Source organism: Leptidea sinapis, chromosome 16 (assembly GCF_905404315.1).
Source record: "Leptidea sinapis chromosome 16, ilLepSina1.1, whole genome shotgun sequence".
In the NCBI taxonomy this organism is placed as follows: domain Eukaryota; kingdom Metazoa; phylum Arthropoda; class Insecta; order Lepidoptera; family Pieridae; genus Leptidea; species Leptidea sinapis.
In genome coordinates this window covers 10,920,681-10,941,337 of record NC_066280.1, presented here as the reverse complement: position 1 = coordinate 10,941,337, position 20,657 = coordinate 10,920,681, and the positions used below count along the sequence as shown (strand labels likewise).

The window sequence follows — 20,657 nt, the reverse complement described above, 5'->3', positions numbered from 1 at the left end:
CCAACAATTCCATCCACATTTGATCTGTAATATAGTGCAGTCAACTACTTTTTTTATGGAATAGGAGGACAAACGAGCGTACGGGTCACCTGGTGTTAAGTGATCACCGCCGCCCACATTCTCTTGCGACACCAGAGGAATCACAAGAGCGTTGATCGTTGAGCGAGCGTTGAATCATGGTTCTCAATGATAGAATTATTTAGCCACTACAAATAGCGCCCGTAACGCTTTCCTCGTCCAATTTTCAACTTTCTATCTTGTTAGTTTATTCACTTTAATAAAATAAACATAAAAAATGTTTGTTCACAGAAATCAACAGGAAAATAAATTTATGGAATTTAAAAGTTATAAAGAAATGCACGGATGTCTATGAGTGGCAAATACAAACATGAGATATGAGCGGGTGTGTCTCGCGAGACTTAGCTTTTAATTTAAAGTTTCCTCTCAGCTAAGTGTGGGACAGGCGAAAGCGATTATAGGATTACTGTTCATTCAATTTTAGGATCAATTTTCCTAATGTAAGTTTTCTAGTTTTGTTGCTAGCACGGGCGAGTAAGAAAAGAAGGACACCGCGCCGTGATATTAGCAAGTGAAGCACCGTTATGATAGTGTGTGTGCGGTTACGGGGGTTACTAGTTACAAAATTTTTTCTCCCTTAAATAATCATATATGGCCACAAATACTTATATAGTATCGTTTTTACACCTTTTCACAACGCACGACGGCATTTTTAAAATATTTTATTGAGACGCAAACTGATCTGTCACAGACGATGACAATTCTTATAATGGCCGCCTATCGGCCTGTAGTAGTTTAAGTGTGTGCGTGGGGCTATGTATTTACACGTTAATCGGCATGTTTTGGTGCTACACTGTTATGTAAGGTGACACGGGGTCCTAATTTTTTAACTAGTCTGTGGTTGCTAGATAATGTGTTAGTTTGTCGTAATTTGATGTCAATGCAAAAAAGTGTCTTTTTACAAAAATATAAACCTGATAATATTATCTGATTACAGCACAGAAGGGTCACCTGAAGGAAGTGATCACCATCTTGCAACACTGGAGAATGACAGGAGTGCTGCTAGCCTTTAAGATACGTGTAAGCGCTTTATTTGAAGGTACCCATAATATCATCCTGGAAATACCACGCCAGTTCATAGTTTGGTTGAGCATCGAAGAAATTTCTTTGAAAACCGCACTGTGCAAAAACAACACACACTGATGGTACGGATTAAAATCATGTTTCAAGCATGTCGTGCGATCGAGAAATTAGGAGGTAGGGATAAGAAAAACAGCTCTTCGGAGCACTCCCTGTGATAAATGAAATAGACAACACAGAACCAAATGGCGGTTGTCAAATCCTAACCTCTTTAATTATTGTTTTTCTTATATTTAAAACGTTGAAAGTTTTAACTCTCTGTATAAATGCATAAAATAAGACAAATTCAGTAAACAATAAATATTTAACATGTATGAAAAGGTTTCGGCTTCGGGTTCGGTTTCTGCCGAAACTGACTTTGGGTAGTCAGTTTCGGCGTTCATATATTGTCGCCATTTTAGGTACACGGCCTTAACTTGGACCAAACATTCATGAAAAGAGGTAATGCGGGCATTTTAAATTAAATTTATCTTTTCACAGCACCTTTGCACAAGGCCATTTATCTGCTTAAATTGTACAATATTGCGGCTTAACTTATGTTTTGCTTTTAAACATAGTTCAAGTCGAGAAAGAATGACCACATAGATACAATTAGTGATCTTTAGTACATAAAAATACTTAGGATTTAAGTTTTAACATTGTTTTGGCTTTCAGGAAAATCACGGAGTCTGTCATTGCACAATAGAAATCTATGAATATAATATAGTCAATCTCAATACAAATGCGAAGGCTTCAGGGCCTTCACGCAGATCATTTAACACATCTGTTTGAAAATTCCTAATTTATATTCCTAAAACAGCTTTTTAATTCTTTGGAACAAAGTATGCAAATCATTTTACAGGAACGCTTATGAATGAAAAACGTTACCGCGCGCTGGCAGACCTATCTCACTCCCCGTGTAGGTATCGAAATCGTAAGTACGCGCGACAGCCTCTACAGAGTAGGAGAGCCAGTAGGGACTCACGAGCTGTCACGCACGCGCGAGCTTTGTCGCACCTCCTACACCGATCGGACCGATATTTCAAAAACGGAGAAACGTAAATAAAGCGAAGCCTTTTACAGGTCATTCATCAGCGAACAAAATTTAAATTTTTTAAGGGTACTTGAACGTATTTAAGCGTGAAACAATCTGATTTAAAGTGATTATTATCATAATGAAGTTCCATTCATGATAACTACCTATTTATTTCCTATATACTAAGTAAGTTTGACTATGTTGTGATGTTTCAATATAGGTTTGACAACGAAAGAATATTGATTTAAAATGACGATTACGTAGTTACCTATTTTCATTATACAAAAAAACCGAGCTGTTTTTATAAGTTGACCTTATACTAGGTAGGTACAGTTTTAGGTAAAGAAGTCAACCGTAATGTCGTCAGAAGAGGTGAGAGTCATGCGATAGAAAGAGAGGCAACTTCTTTGTGAATAAAAATGTATTTGTACTATTATACTTATATATATACTTTCGCGCTGGGTTACCAGAATACTTAGCGATGCACAAAAAAAATGAAAGTGAAGAAGATCCTGGACATTTTTTAACTCGACTTATAACTATGGATGAATCGTGGTTTCAAACACAACTTGCAGTCTTATGACCTGGAAGAGACCTGCGTCATCTTTATTAAGGAAATACTTATAAAATAAATTTAAGTCGAGTCGTTCGGCCGGAAAAATCCTGGGCTCTCTCTTCTGGGATATTAAAGGGATCATGACTTAATATTTTGAACATGGAGCTACTGTTACTGACTCTTAATATGCAGAACAAATAAAAAACTGCGTAACGTAATCTCCCCTTTTATCGAATGGGTCTACATAGTAGTAGTGAACACATCTGCGGGTAGGAAGATAATATGTATATGTCCGTGACGTTCTATACATAAGAATGTCATTGTGTGCGCTCTTTGAAAATACCAACGGAAACACTTACCTATATTAGATCTGCTAATACGAAGCAGTGGCTGAAACTAATGCTCTAACTTTCCTGAGCCAAAGAATTAAAAATGTCGCGATCAGCAATAATACCTATACAAAAACCTGAAGGATCTTTAGTTCAAAATGATTGTTACACTATAAAATATCGATATGATCTACACGTACCTATTCACGCAAAGCGTTCCTACCGCCGTGTCGATGAAACAGCCCCATGCCGAATTTTCTTTTGTATCTACATTCATAGAATAATAACGCTCAGAACGATAGTTTCATTCATAGTTCCTGTCAATATAGAAGTAACATTATAATTCATGTGTGAGTGAGCGTCACGTACTTACATTCGCCAACACGCACACAGACAGCTAAATAATGTTGCAAGTGAATCGACATTTCCCTAGATCAGTAAATTGTAAGAAATACTATATAAATTGGTAAATTAATAAAACCATCAAGTATTAAATTATTGTTGCTACAATTTTCGAAATGTACTCGTATGTAAAGAAGTTCTTTAGAATCGTTGTTTTTTGAAACTCGATGAAACGATATATCCAAGGTTCTTGGATATTCAAGGTTGATGGATATCGTATCCGGGGTTCTCGAGGGTGCAGAGACCGAATTTGGGATCATTTTTGAAATCCAAGATGGCCATTGCTAAAAGTCTCGGATAAAAATGGTTCGTTTTGTGTACTCGTTGTAAAATCTACTATTTCTTATCCTAATTTTTTTGATTAGATGCTTTGTGACACCGTTTTACTGCACAGTTTGTAATTTTTCAATTAAATTTCGCGCACTGATTGTCCTGGAAGTTGACAGAATTACACTGACGCGGCGGGAAACGTACGAGTATGTGGTCATAAACGACCACATTCAATGTGGTGTTACTTCATTTCGCTTGGGCCTACTCACGTTCTAAGCGTTAGTCTATATTATAATATTTCTTACTTCCGCATCTTGAATTTCACATCTTGACAGTCGAGTCTCTTTTTTTGTTTATATTGTTTTTTATATTGTTTTACCTTTTAATTAGTTAAGTATATTATTTTGTTATCCAACGAACATAAGGATTTTTTTATTTTTTAGCTAACTGGTTTTAGGTAGTATACATTGTAATTCACACGGAACTTTAATCACTTTAAGCACACGCCAGAAACCTGATTTCAGTAACGCATTCCTTTTATTCGTGTGCATAAGCCTTAAACGACGCAGATGACAGCGAGCGTTTGTGACAATCTGTTAGCACGCTCAGAGAGCATTGCCATAGACAGTGGTGTGGCCTGGGCTCTAGGCCAATATGAATAAATCTGGATGTGTGTCGGTCCTCCACAGTGCGGTTTTCAAGGAGCTTTCTTCCACGTACTACAAATCTGTGGAATGAGCTTCCATGTGCGGTGTTTCTGGGATGATACTACATGGGTACCTCTGGTGTTGCAAGAGAATGTGGGCGGTGGTGATGTGATCACTTAACACCAGGTGACCCGTACAAATAATATGCCAGTCTGACAGTGTGCTCAGCGGGTGTTTCCTTCTGAGGAGATGCTAATTAAAAAAGATGTCCACAGTTTACAAAGATGGTCGCCTCGTTCTTCGGAAAGAAATTAAGCGACAATTGTTTTAGGGGTTTGAAACCAGAAAACAGTCACTGAAGAGCGGTATACTAAAAATGTTTGTCATTTGTCTTGGATAAAGTTCGGCACAAACGACTCGCAGTAGGATCCTTCTTCACCACGACAACTCCTCGTTGCATACCGCCAGGCGAACGAAAATTTTTTTGTCTACGTGGATGATATAATTGTTTTTTGTAGTACTGGCTTTTTAGCAGTTTATTAATATTAATTGACACTAAAAAGTAAGAAATAAATAAAAACTACGTTTAAAAAAACCGACTTCAAAAACTGAAAAGTATCAAATGAAGTCGGTGCCAAGCCAAATGTAATAGTAGGTACCTACAGTCGCCACTACTTTGAGCGGGATAGCTTCGCCTAGAAAAAAAACAACCCAAGCGGACAGACACGCGTGGCCAAACAACCTTATTAATAACAGTACCTAAGTAAGCTGTTCATAATATTAAGTTTTATTTTGTTTAGGGCTTGGTACCGACTTAAAACATATCAATAGGTAGCACATATAAATGATAGTATTTTATTTATATTAAAAATAAAGGTATTCATAAGAGGTGTATTAAATTAAATTTTTAGTTATTTGATACTCTTCAGTTTTTTAAGCCGTTTTTTTTAACGTAGTTTTTATCTATGTAGGTAGAGTTCACGCTTACATTTTCATCTAGTATTTTCGTAGTAGTTAGGTACCTACCTAATTATGTGAAATCCTTAACAACTAGCAATAACTTTTAACTTACATTTAATGAGTTCCTTATAATTCGAAATCTATACAATGGACTATTGATTGATAGACAGTGGATGAAGGGAGTACAATAGGTTCAGTTGTCCATTGTTCGTTTCCATCGGAACTTGGTATTTTGTTACTAATTGGAATTCGAACCTGTTTACTGAAGCACGACTTTCCTTATATAACGAATACCAATTGTGGAGTGAATAGGATTGTCAAAACAAAAAGTAATTTTATAATTATACTGTGTAAAGGTTTAATATTACTAATTAGTTATTACACTTAGGGGGATAAATTCGCATCCGTAGGAACGACCTAACCACTAGCCTACACATGCCCCCTGGGTGGTGCTAAATGAATAGCAAAGCGAAATTGTCTTCGAAGACACTGGGCGTCATAAATAGAGCACGGCAATAATTCTAGCGCTGTACAAAGCGCAGGTCCGGCCACACATGGAGTATTGCTGTCATCTCTGGTCTGGCGCACCCCAGTATCAGCTCGATCCACTTGACCGCGTGCAACGTAGAGCAGCTCAAATTGTCTGGGACCCAGTGCTCTATGAACGGCTGGATCACTTGGCATTACGTTGAGACATCGCTTCGTTGTGTGTCCCCTACCGCATCTAACATGGGGAGTGTTCCAAAGAGCTGTTTCACCTCATTCCTGCCGCCGAATTCCACCTTCGCACGACATGTCACAAGTTAGGATAACATCCCCACCATCTGGATGTTTGGCGGTCCTCCACTGTGCGGTTTTCAAGGAGCTTTCTTCCACGTACTGCAAAACTGTGGAATGAGCTTCCTTGTGCGCTGCTCCCGGGAACATACGACATGGGTACCTTCAAATAAATCGCGTACACCTTCCGCAATAAAGGCCGGCAACGCTCCTGTGATTCCTCTGGTGTTGCAAGCGAGTGTGGGCGGCGGTGATCACTTAACACCAGGTGACCCATACGCTTGTCCTCCTTTTCCATAATAAAAAAAGTAACTGAAGCGTGGAGTAAAAAAAACTTTTGACTTCCAAGAATCTTTTCGTTCAAATGCCCAATTACAAGTCATGTCAGTAGGATAAAGAACGGAATGGGGAGTTTTTTTTGTATCAAAATAAGGGACGAGACGAGCAAGACGTTCAGCTGATGGTTCAGCAGCTCAAGATTATTGAAATACTCAAGTTCTGCGCGGCACTACCACTGCGATGAGATGTTTTTAATTAAATTAACTAATTTGTAATTTAGTAATTTCACTAACTACGGCGCCCTTCAGACCGAAACACAATAAAAGTACACATCACTGCTTGAAGCCTCCCCACTGGTGTCTAATTCATTCCGTTTATTACTGATTAAACTAACAGATCAATCAAACTCTTAGTAATGTTTAAGATACTAAGTAATATAATAATAATATATAATATAATATTGATACATTTTTACACATATTATCTTGCCCCAAGTTAAGCATATGCCTGAGTTATGGGTTACAATACAATGATATATTTAATACAATATACTTACTTAAACATACATAAATTCATATAAACATACATAAATACATTTAAACATCCATGACTCGGAAACAAACATCAATATTCATCATACAAATGCTTGCACCTACCAGGATTCGAAACCGGGACCTCTAGCTTAGTAGGTAGGATCCCTAACCACTCGGCTATACAGGTCGTCTATAATATAGTAATAGAAACAGGAACACTCAAATGAAATAAAAAAACTGTGATAATTAAAAATATGTTTTAATATTTTTGAGGGTGCGTTCGCCCCCGCTATATTTGTACTTACAACATACATAATATTAAGCTAATGAGGTTTTCTCGTACATATCGTGTACGAACAATGATAAAGTTCAGCATAAATCTCTAGATATACTCAAGCACTGAATTCATTTACATAAAATACAGACCATGTTATTATAAGCACTAACTATTTCTCAATACGGTATAGCAATAAGATTCTGTCAAATAAAAATATCTGTAAGCAGAGTCAATAGATAAAATAATTAAAAATGGCGTCGTTTACTATTCCTTCTCACTCACTCCCTCTCGCTATATTAACTCACACACCCGGCATTACCACAGAGTAATGATATTTTATATGGTGATATGAAATATCGTAATTAAACACTTTTTTAAAGGATTAAAACGCGTGTCACTGTAACTTGGGTTTAAAATTAGATTTTTGCGTAAAAATTACATTTTTATTATTATTTTAGTTTTCAAGACCTTTCCAGATCTCGTTTTCAGGGGGACTGCAATTGTAATGAGTCAAGATAGTATTTTTCATTGTTATCATTATGAAGTTTAGCGCCATTTAGTGCCTCGGAGGTGATATATGCTGTAGACAGATGGTTCTTTTACAGTACTGCCAGTACTGGGTGATTACACTGTGGCAGTATTGTACGAAAACCAATATGTACTAAAAGCAAAGAGAGGAGAAGAATCGCAGAGCGGAATCGCAAGCGAAAACTTTACATTTTTTGTACAAGTCCTGGGCGCCATTTTGAATTTTTATCTCCATTGACTAAGCTTAAACGTCATAAACTTATGTAGCAATAAAGGTACAAGTATTATATCTTCAAGCACCGCTTTAATAATAATACAAATTAGTTTTAACAATATCGAAAACAATGAAATGTAAACCTGCACTGTGTACACGCACCTTAATAAGCACGCTGTAAGCACCATAGACTTAGAATGTACTAGACGAGCTCACAGAGCGTTAGTGTGAGGCCAATTTTAATTTGCAAATGTGCTCGTTAGCTTTTTTTTAATAAGGGACGAGGCGAGCAGGAAGTTCAGCTGATGGTCATTGATACGCCCTGCCCATTACAATGCAGTGCCGCTCAGAATTCTTGAAAAGCCCAATAACTCTGAGTGACACTACAAATTATTGCGCTCGTCACATTGAGACGTAAGATGTTAAGTCTCGTTTGCCCAGTAATTTCACTAGCTACGGCGTCGTTCAGACCAAAACACAATAATGCCTACACATTACTGATTCACAGCAGAAATAGGCGCCGTTGTGGTACCCACAATCTAGTCAGCATCCTGTGCATAGGAGCCTCCCACTGGTAGCTAGTTTAATATTAGAAATGTTTACTTGTCTTCTTGATGTATCTCCATTAAATATGTTCTATTCTCTTGCATGCTTTGTTCTACTACACGTCTATACATTATAAGTCTATAGTTAAAACACAAACAAGCTGCGGGCAAGTAACTAAAGAGCTCAACACATTTATCATAGTTCAACAATATTCTATTATTATAACAAATTTGATTACAATAATTAATGAACCTATCAAATTTTATAACTTCATATTGTATTTGTGTATCGACATAATACAGGGCATGTAAGTTCTAAGATATATATTTAGGTACAATATACTCTATTACGAATACAACAACAATGGCGGCCATTACTACTACTATCAATCTACCAACAGATCCTACTGCACTCACCCAATTAGCTACATCTAAATGCATTCGAATCTAAAGTATTTTGTAAATATTCGTGTTTTTAGGTGTATCGAAATGTTTCTACAATGCTGAGACATATTGTATATTATAATAAATATTTACACATTTTCACACAAATTATCTCGCCGCAAGCCGGTATTTCAGTCAGGCGAATTTTGTTTTAGTTTTATTTATTTAGACTTTAGAGCATTGGTAACAAGACCATCAGCTCAAACCAAAATACTATAGAAGGATATTAAAAAAAAAAATCATATACGCGATTACAAGAAAAACCCCCGCTAGGTTTATGGGCAAAAAAAATTCTTAATGCAGGTTAGACCTCCATTTTATGACTTGTATAACAAAGTATTTTCTTTGATTAACGCGAGTGTTACACATTTATACACATTTTTTATTTCAGTTAACCCGACGTTTCAAGATCTTTCTAGATCTCGTTTTCAGGCTGACTGTAACGTTGGGTTAACTAAAATAAAAATGTAACTTTTACGCAAAAATCTAATGTAAAAACAATTACACGCGTTTTAATAATTTAAAAGTGTTTTATTTAAATTGTATAACAAATTTAATGATTAGACAAAGATGCGTCTAAAACAGTATGCATACTTGAACATACACCAGGGGTGGGACAGACGCCTTAAAGTGACGTTTTCAGAATACTGTAGTGCCATCTGTTAGTTGGGCCGAAAGCTTTGTCAGCTGTAACTCGCTTTGAAACCTTTCAACTTTTCTTTAATTGTGTCACTGCCCACTGGTCATAAAATGGCAGCTACTTCTAGCGTTTGCACATGTATGTAGCTCTCGAGTTCCATTTTGCATATTTACACTACTAAATCTATCCTTTATGTTCTATGTTGTGACAAAATTAAATAACTAACTCTACGCGCAGTTTCAACATAGTAAACAATTGCAATACCTACATGTAGAGTTACTTATTTAATTGCGTCACAACATTAAAAATGACTTTATAATTTGGAGCTTATATATAGTTATTTTCGGGACCAATCTCCAGATGGCGCTAGTTTTCAAATAGACAGTTCATAATGCGTAGAGAGGGCTCTCTTTTCCCTATATAATTATTATACTCTTTGACATACACATATAAACAGCCTACCTCAAAAACCCATTCATTTGATGAATATTCCATACAGTGCTTACACCTACCAGAATGTGAACTTGGGATCCGTTCAGTCGACCATAGTTCTTAAGTTACTATGTTCGCTCGCACACTGGAAATCCGTGTATAATCTAATATAATAAAAAATTATCTTCACCCATCATATAAATCCCTAATTTAAAACGATTATGGTACTTCGCGTAATTGCTTTATCATATATAAGAGCGTATTCTATTCGCGACTAAAACTTAATGCTTTTGTGTTTTTTCTAGAGCTGTATCGAAATTATGTGAGCAGATTATTCGATGATCGAAGCGATTTTAGAAAGATTAGGTATATCTTGATTTAGTGCACTACAGAGTAAAAATATAATTTTTCAATATGTTACGTTTATAAAATGATAAACCTCACTTCTAGGATTAATACACAAATAAAATTTGAAAACAAAAGAACGGTTAGCTCGGTTGGCAGAGCACTGGCACGGAACGCCAGAGGTCGTGGGTTCGAGTCCCGCATCGCTCATAAAATTTTGTTTTCAAATTTTATTTGTAAATTTTCAATTACACTTTTTTAAATAGAAGGAAATCCGTTCGAAGCGTTTCACGAAAATAGACGTCAGAGTAAAATCTTTCAGGACGAATACAACCACTGTTATGTGCTATAATATTTTATTTTATGCGTTTCTCCAGCGGAAAATCTTGAAGGGAACTACAGATCCCAATAACGAAGATATGGGCATTATATTTAAAAAAAACGATACTTAAAAAAATTACAAAATCGATTGATTTAAAAATATTAGGTAATAACATATTTAATACAGTCCATATTCGAATAGAAACATAACTAAAATATTTATTTTGTGTAAATACTCTATAAGTCCACTCGCCATTTCGATCAGTTTGTGTCAGATCCGCAAAACGAATACTCACTAAACTATTTCAATATATATTGTAACAATAATAATCATAGTATCTTTTAGGTGCCAGATATCTACAAGACAATTGTGCTCGTCGCTATTAAACAGTAATATAATATTTTGAAACAGATTTAGTTGGCAAATATATGTGCAACAATATTTATGTTTTATAAAACAACACAACTTATTTACATATGAAATAAACCGTTACTGATCGTATACAAAATTATAAAAATATTAAAATAATTCATTCGATACCTTTAATTACATTTACAGTACGACTTTACTAGACTCGGTATGCACAACTCGTACGGGTATTTTGGACCCAGTAGAAATCGTACTCGGGCAAATGCTTTTCATTTCTCATACTAGTATTTTTGTTTCGATCTGATTATTGGGTAGAAAATGCTGCTTCCCTCCACAGAGAGGGAATAACTCATACAAATTACTTCCCACCTAAGGGCCGGAATGAACTTTAAAAATCGAACTACCGTCAGCTGTGAAGAGTTTTATGTAAAAGAAAAACTAATAAAAAAAATGCCTTGCGACTTTCTAAACAGCCAGTGTGAACTTAGCGCAAATTCTTTGAGCGGAATAAGACGCAACAATTACGCGGTGAGTTCCATATTTGTCCTAATTTGACAATTAATTTTAAATAGGTACTACTAATATTATAACATTTTATCTATGAATAGTTTAGATAAACAAATAGTTTTATTTTCCTCATATTCGAAATGAAAAGTAGAGTGTTTAACACGGGTAAAAGAATCAATTCCTATATAGTCTAAATACCTCGGAAATTGATTCTTTCGACCCTCGGTTAACAATCTACTATTCCATACGAGGCTCGACAATAAATACTTCTAAAACTGCATTTAGTTCTCGACAGAGGATCAGCGCAGACGTCGGTAGAGCGTAGCTTATAACTATGGAAAAAAAACTACGTAAAACGTAGTTATTTTTTACTTTTTAGTGTCACATATAAAATTTGAAAAACAAAATTTTATGAACGATGCGGGACTCGAACCCACGACCTCCGGCGTTCCGTGCCGGTGCAAAAAAAATAAAATCTTGTTTGCTTTGTTCAACTCTCAACACCGGCACGGAACGCCGGAGGTCGTGGGTTCGAGTCCCGCATCGTTCATAAAATTTTGTTTTTCAAATTTTATTTGTGTATTAATCCTAGAAGTGAGGGTTATCACTTTAAAAACTTAACATATTTTTAGTGCCAGTTAAAAATAATAAAATATAATCAACCTACATAAAAAATCCAAATAAAAGCCGTACACAAACTATAATTAAAATTAAAAAAAAACGTAAACAAAATTTTCATTAAATGAAAACTACTGGGCGAAACTATGTAAAATTTTTATGGGGAATCGGATCGTTAATCTCAGAGTAATCGGTGTATATAGGTACATAAAAAAATGCCGATCGAATTGAGAACCTCCTCCTTTTTGAAGTCGGTTAAAAACATATGAACGAGTTCAGTCCAGCGCTGTTTAATACGTCGACGCTCACGAGAATAGTCAGTCGAGCTCGTCAGTCCAACGTACGTAGGTCCTCTGACGGGCTATGGCGATAAATTTGTGCATTCAGTCGCTTGAGACCAAGCAACCAAACGTGTGTAACATCTATATATATAAAAATGAATTGCTGTTCGTTAGTCTCGATAAAACTCGAGAACGGCTGGACCGATTTGGCTAATTTTGGTCTTAAATTATTTGTGGAAGTCCAGAGAAGGTTTAAAAGGTGAATAAATAGAAAAATGCTGCTAAATTAAATAAAAACAACAAATTTGTTTTTCTTTGATGTGTCCCTACATATTTTCTGTGAGAGAATTTATTGACGCACGGTTTGACAGTTCTGCTGTGAAACAATTTCATTACGACAGCAGGGTGCATATTTTACGAAGTAATTCTTGATGTTATGATATATTATTGACAAATTCATATAAGAACATTATTTCATTTATTATATACAGAACAACGTCTGTCGGGTCAGCTAGTATATATATATAAAAATTCGGCATCGACGAAGCCTTTTTTATTGAAGTATTGCGTTACTTTGCGGCAATCCGTAATTATCCAAATGTTTTTAGTTTTCTTAAGTGTTGAAATTTTGCAGTCTCGTGCCGCCAGAGTTTGGCGAGTCAACATGTACTGAGGATGCCTCGTGTAGAGGTGAAACACGTGTCGAATTGTTTAAAGACAAATATTGGCGGAATTTACACTTATGAAAACTAAAAACATTTGGATATCCACGACAGAAGTTCTGGCATGTTAGAATATGTTGTATAAAGTTCTACTTCAAAAGTCAAACAAGAATTGTTACCATTCTTAAAATTTGAAATGATACCTTCTCGGTCTTTTATTCCGTAATAATTTACGTGATTAATACGCACATATTAAAGAGATTTAAAATGGATTAATTTTTCTTCACAATTATTGTAAACGCACAATCAAGTTTGCTGCTAAGCAGTAAACGACAGCGCTGACCGTCAGTCGAGCACCAAATGCAGCCTAATGTCGGTGGAATAACGGCCGTTCCCTACATACTATCTACAGATAGAGATAAATTACTACCTTCAACTGTCAGTAATTAGCTGTCAATAATCTGAAGCTGTCCCAATATACACGATAAGTCATTCTTATCGCCTTATATTGGGACGCGTGAATTGTAATTTCCATACAAACTTCTATCGCTGGTGAGCTATACGTCGTCCCATTGACAGACAGCGTGTACGGATAAGGTAAGTTACCGTCGATATGTTTATTTGGACAGAAAAGTCAACGATAGTTACGATTTTTATCTCAACTAAGAGGGAACGACCGTAAATCATAAAACATCAACTGCTAAAAGTGGTGTGGTACGAAATATTTTTTGCAGCTAACGCCAATTATATGGGCTATGCCATTTCGGCAAGCTCGGCGTCTGCAAGCGAAGCACAATGCTACGGCAGACCAAGTAATACCGGTGACAGTTAGACGAGTCTAATAAAGTTTTTAAACAACTCAATCACCGAAAATTACATTTCTCTAACTTAAAAGCTAAGAACGGCATGAGAATTGTTTTTGATGTCAGTTGTGACAAAAAAAAACATCAACGACAATTTGAACCGACTAAAACTATTTAGATTTTACATGACATTTCAAAAAAATGTTAACTAAGTATTTTTGGACATATTATAGACATTTGCTGTGTTATTACAAAAAATGTTAAACATGTGTTGAACACTTGTTTTAAAAAAGTTCTATTACAAATCCGTGTCTTTCTGTTGTTTAGCTTTCAACAATCTTTAGATATTGCTTATATTTAAACACGAATCGAAGCTTGTCTAAATAGACGATAGCTGACAAAAATTGCGTTCCGTTCCTTTTATTGTTCCTGTACACTTCAATTTATGTTGTGCTAAACAAAGTTTTAGTTAAACACAAGCTAAACACTGTTTTGTAATAGACAAAGATAAACTCCATTTTAGACGTCGTTATTGTTACGTCACTATCTAAAAAAACACGTGTCTAAGCCATTTTTAAAAATTTTTTTTTGTAATAACACCATTGGAATTTATTCTTAACAGTGTCATAGCTCGTAGCAATGAGAGCGTTTTCATGATTTAAATAATATTCTTAAATTGTCTATAATAACACTTGAACAGACTTAAATTAGTCTATTTAACCTAATACACGCGGAAACTCATAACAGCAGTATTAAGAAAATTTCAATCAATCATAAATTCTTCAATAATTTTAATATTTCATAATTTTGTTATGTCACTAATACGACGTCACCAAGACCAAAAGATGGCCACGACCGAAAAATGGAAACTTGGACAAGCTTCGATTTTTAATATGGACACAATAGACTAACTTATATAAAATACTTTATTAAAAGTTTAATACTCCTTCAATTATTACTCAACTTAGTTCATTAATATTAATTCAAACGCATGAATGGACTGTAGAGACCATTCAGGCTTTACGAGGGGCGGTCAAAAAGTTCGCGGAATGGCGGGGTTGGCGGGGGTGAGGTCGCTCCTCCAGGTAGCCGCTACTTGAGTAACTCATAATTACTATATATGCCAATTTCTAGCCTAATTGGGTCATTAGCTTTCGAGTTACAAACGAGTGAACAAGTAAATCGGGAACAAACTAGCCACTATGGAGAAAATTGAACATCGCGCCGTCGTAAAGTTCCTCACCAAACAAGGAAAAACGCCTCAAACTATTTTGCAAGAGATGTTAGCTGTTTACGGAGACTCTGCTCCTGGTAAAACCATGATTTACAAATGGCACGGCCTTTTCAAGCAAGGAAGGGAGTCAATTGAAGATGATCCTCGACCTGGACGGCCCATTGAGGCCACTACGCCGGAAATCATTGAAAAAGTTGAAAAACTTGTATTGGAAGACGGAAGGTTGAAGAAGAAACAACTTGCAGCATCAGTTGGAGTATCAGAAACCACAATTTTAAATATTCTTCATCAACATCTTGGCATGAGTAAAGTGTGTTCAAGGTGGGTCCCGAGAATGCTCACGCCGCTGCAAAAACGTGAGCGCGTCAACTGTTCCCGCGAGTATTTAGACCGCTGTGGAGAAGTTAGGGAAGAAATTATGGCCCGAATTGTAACCGGTGATGAAACTTGGGTTCACCACTATGAGCCTGAGTCAAAGCAGGAGTCGATGCAGTGGCACAAAAAAGGCACACCACCCCCAAAAAAATTTAAAGTGTCGCAATCGGCCGGAAAGATCATGGCGACTATTTTTTGGGATACTGAAGGTATTCTTTTGATCGATTATAAAGAACGTGGTGTTTCTATAACGGGAGAGTACTACGCTTCCCTATTGGACCGATTAAAAGAAGCTATTAAAGAAAAAAGAAGAGGAAAACTGACAAAAGGTGTACTCCTTTTGCACGACAACGCGCCCGTTCACACGAGTCATGTTGCGACGGCTGCCATTCATCGATGCGGTTTTGAACAACTACGCCATCCACCCTACAGTCCAGACCTGGCCCCTAGCGATTTTTATTTATTCCCAAAGATGAAGAAAGAGCTGCGTGGAAAAAAATTTAGAGACGATGATGAAGTCAAGTCGGCGATTTCGGCGTATTTTGACGCCCAAGACAAAACCTATTTTTTCGACGGTATTAATAAGTTATATGCCAGATCCCAAAAATGTATTCGTGTTAAGGGGGAATATATTGAAAAGGAAAAATAACATAATGTATCATTTCATCTTTTTTCCCAGTCATTCCGCGAACTTTTTGACCTCCCCTCGTATATGCACGCAAAATGCCGGGAAAAATACATTAAGTAAAATCTACACACAACAATAAAGGTTGCGTGTAAATTTGAATAACGGCTTGAGTGGATGGACTAAGGCCCAATCACCTTAATATAGGGTAGGCTGAAGGTGACTTTTTTTATGAAAAAGTATGTAACTTTCCATGATCGGCAAGTGCCCCCGCGCCGCGGTATTCAATAGATCGGCGCCATTTTGACGAGTGCGCAGCGTTTATTTTACTTTTTTGAATAGATTGCTTATAATTAGGATGATATGAGAAAATATATAAGAAAACGATTGAAACAAGCTATAAGACCGTGTAAAATAAACTATTGAGAGTCAATACCTGATCAGGGCGTAGTGTGCCGAACGGCACTTCCGATCTTGGTGTACATGAAAGACAGGGGCGTGCATAACATGTAGACAATAAGGCAGTGCCTATCTCGATATGAACCTAAATAAATATAGCGTTAAAGTTAATTTAGTTTAATTTTGTAACAAACTTCTATTGAACACTCATAAAATATTTCCTTACGCTAGATACTAAATGCCTAAGGTGGATCAATCTCCAGATTGCATGTTCAAAAGCTAAACAAAAACAAGTTGTTAGATTTACAGCGCCTACCATGCTAGAAAACCAATGCACGCCCCTGATGAAAAATCTAGTGCCAAATGGCGATTATGTTGAGTTGTGTGTTATTGTAATGTGTGTTATGTGTGTGTGTGGTATCAGAAGGGGCGGTAGGTCGCGGGGTACTTGAGCGGCAGGTGTCGCCGCGTGTGTCGCGCCAGGTGCGGCCAACCCAGTCGCTCGGCGGCCGCCGCCACACACTCGTCGGCGGCGCGGGCCCCGCGCTCCTCGGCCAGCCGGGTTGCAAGACGAGCACCTCGTCCCCACTGCTGCAGCGCGAACGACTGCCACACGCCGTACTGGATCGTCTGCCGCACAACAAAATTATATCACTAATTGTCGTATTAACGTACGCATCACGTCGGCAGCTCCTCGATGAGTCTGCACTATAATATTGACACACTTTTTACACAAATTTTCTTGCCCCAAGTTGAGCATATATAGCCTGTGTTATGGGTTACAAGACAATGATATATTTAATACAATATACTTGCTTAAACATACATAAATACATTTAAACATCCACGACTCGGAAGCAAACATCCATATTCATCATATAAATGCTTGCACCTACCGGAATTCCAACCCGAGACCTCTAGCTTAGTAGGTAGGATCGCCAACCACTCGGCTATACAGATCGTATATACTATGACGTCACTAAGATGGCGGCCCCGGCGGCGTGTCTCCTGTCAAATTGTGGGATTTGTTTTTTCTTTCATTTAAAAACGAGAGTATGGGTTATAATGATTTATGTGATCCCCGCCACCCACAAACTCCTGTAACAACAGAGGAAGAGAGCAAGCTTAGCCGGCGTTTTGTGTGGGTGCGCTTTTATTAGAAATTCTATAGCAATATGTTAATTTGTTGTTACAATGATAGTACATTATTGTATATTTTAATAAAAAGAGCGCAAAATATATGCTACGACAACATTTCTTCCGCCGCTTCTTCTCTGTCAAAGCGCCATTTGTTTCCAAAGCGGTGGTAGTTTTAGAAATGACATCTAAATGAATTCTAAAATTTTATATTCGAATTCAAATATTTTGTTATTCAAAATATGAAATGAAATCAGTTATTAAAAGTCAAAAACTATCACCAATTAACAAATTTATGCCTCACGCTGCAGAGGAACAGACGCATGAAACTCAGCGGGCTTCTAATTTTTATAAAACTTCGATAAAAACATATTTATAATATAAATAGCCTAAGGGCAGTCGTTCCATTCCCAATCTGTGGTATCACTAAGAAAGTCATTTATGTTATAGTGGACTTTACCACATACAGGTCTTTTAACAATTCTTTTGAATTTCGTAATAAGTACATTTGGTGTTGTTGTAAAAACATAATATATTATATCACATAATATATTATATCACCCCACTAAAGACCTGTATGTTTTGTTTATTTTTAATGTCATTTAAAGACCCTTTAAGGCCATTCCAGTAATTGATTTTAGCACTTAAAAAAATATTCAACATTGTAATATCTCATCGCTATTGCGACTGTGTAGATTAGCCTCTTTAAAAGAACCTTTAATTTAATACATAACACAATGTACGAGTGGAACATTGCGTTGCATCGCACATAAGGTTACGCCCTATTTCCACATTTTCCCCCAGTTCACGTTCGAGCATCAATCCGTTCGCGTGTGCTCATAACCATTTAAACTTAGTTCAATTAACCAATTTTTATTAAGTCTCGTTTAATATATGAACCAAACATAAAATAATCTGTACGGCAACCATAACACCGTACATCATGGTCCTTCGAGCCGGATATGAACCAGCCACGTATGGATAGCATCACACATTTCATCATCATTAGTATACCTTGGCGTCAGTGAGGTCGGTGTACTTGAGCAGCTCCAGCATGTTGTTGTGCATCATCTCCGCCAACTTGTCTTGGGCGCCGCCGCCCTGTGCCAGCTGCTTCAGGCGACACAGCGCCACGCCCTTGCGGCATAGCGCCTCGATTAGCCAGCCGCGCTGCTTCTCGTGCTCTCTGCAAACAATTTGTAAATTAAAAAATTATATCCCTCATTTCGTGGATTAATTATAAAAATTAAATTGGTAACCAAAAATTTATAAACGATGCGGGACTGGAACCCTCGATTTCGGGTTCCGTCCGAGAGTAAATCTTGGTATGTCTTGTTCAACTCTCAGGTTGTGGCTCTATCTACACTCTACAGGATCTGCTTTAAGAGTTGAAAACCTGCTGAGCCCCAATAATTGAATATTAGGAAATTTACTTGAAATTGAAAGAAATATCAGTCAATCGTTTGATAGTAAGTGATAACAACCACCCATTCTGTCTTTCAGAGGTATGACAAGAATGTTGCCGCTCTCGGGAAGCCCTTAGGAAGAAAGATTCTAGATGAGCAACTAAGTTATAAATATGATCATCAAATCGTGTGATATGTTTGGAGGATATTAACCTTACGGATATAAGTAATTACAGAGTATTTTGATGAATTGAGTTCAAGTTTATGGATAAAACAATAACCCTCTTGCGCGGAAATATTCTCAAGGAGGATGATATCCTCCAAATCCAGAGTTTATGACCACAAAAGGGTTCGAAGGCGGATTGAGTGCTTCGTGAAGTTCCCTAATGCTGCAAAAGTCAAGTCAGTGCTTACAACGGGATGACGTTGTGTTTTGTGGCCTCTCCAGAATACAAGAACTCATACAAAGAAACGCAAAAACCACTCGGGCGAGGATTTTCTATGGATTCTCAGTGCTATCTTTGGGTATTACCTATTTTCCAACCAATCGGTAAAGGATATTTGGACATTCAATTTTAGTGATGATGACTGTTATAGATGTAGTATGTTTATTTAATGACAATAAGGGACGAGACGAGCAGGACGTTCATCTGATGGTAATTGATACGCCCTGTCTACTACAATGCAGTACCGCTCAGGATTCTTGAAAAACCCAAAAAATTCTGAGCGACATTACAACTGCGCTCGTCACCTTGAGACGCAAGATGTTAAGTCTCATTTGCCCAGTTATTTCACTAGCTAGGGCGCCCTTTAGACCGAAACACAGAATTGCTTACACATTACTGCATCACGGCAGAAATAGGCGCCGTTGTGTACCCATAATCCAACCAGCATCCTGTGCAAAGGAGCCTCCCACTGATGACACTTACTGTTTGATCTTAGCTGCGTCGCTACGCGTGTCGTTCTTGATGCCAAGGTACGCCAGCAGCTTCTCCTGGTCGATATTCTTGATCACCTTGTCCGAGATGGACACCAACTGCTCGCACCACGCGCTGGTCACGTCAGGCTCCTCTAGTGTAGGCAGTCTGAAATTCATCTTTAGCTTTCTCACCTTCGAATAATTTTGAAAATCCAACGAAAAATCATGCACCACCTTATCTAACATTACACCAATAAAAGAAAAAGTGTGTGTGTGTGTGTGTGTGTGTGTGTGTGTCTGTGTGTGTGTGTGTGTAATAAGTACGTTTGTAGAAAAAACAATATTCTAATAAAGAAGGTATTAAATACAACCAATGAAAATATTATTATACCACATAATTATGTTAAATATCGTGTACTTAAATGTCATTAAATTATTTTTATACAATTGGAGAGGTTTTTTTTATTTTAAAACTAAATTATAAATTGAAATTTATTGAATTCTCGTCCATTGGTAGTGGTTACAAGAGGCTTACTAGCTGTAGCATGATACAAATGGTCTACAAATAAAATTTGTAAACAATTTTATGAACGACGCGGGACTCGAAACCACGACTAGTGATCCGTGCGAGTGCTCTCTCAACTGAGCT

At 37.0% G+C, this 20,657-nt stretch overlaps 1 protein-coding gene and 1 long non-coding RNA gene across 2 annotated transcripts in view; both read right to left on the bottom strand.

Annotated features, from left to right (window-relative positions):
* Positions 1-7,169: 7,169 nt before the first annotated feature.
* LOC126968781 (uncharacterized) overlaps positions 7,170-20,657 on the bottom strand; it is a 181,222-nt gene continuing 167,734 nt past the window's right edge. The window contains exon 2 of the long non-coding RNA XR_007730285.1: positions 7,170-13,612. This is a non-coding gene — a long non-coding RNA (uncharacterized LOC126968781). The remainder of the gene's footprint in view (positions 13,613-20,657) is intronic.
* Positions 16,238-20,657, bottom strand: part of LOC126968664 (tripeptidyl-peptidase 2) — a 46,593-nt gene continuing 42,173 nt past the window's right edge. The window contains exons 22-24 of the mRNA XM_050813695.1: positions 20,019-20,174; positions 18,698-18,869; positions 16,238-17,176 (exon numbers count right to left, since the gene is read on the bottom strand). Coding sequence (XP_050669652.1) covers positions 16,967-17,176; positions 18,698-18,869; positions 20,019-20,174 — 538 coding nt within the window. The 3' untranslated portion in view covers positions 16,238-16,966. The remainder of the gene's footprint in view (positions 17,177-18,697; positions 18,870-20,018; positions 20,175-20,657) is intronic.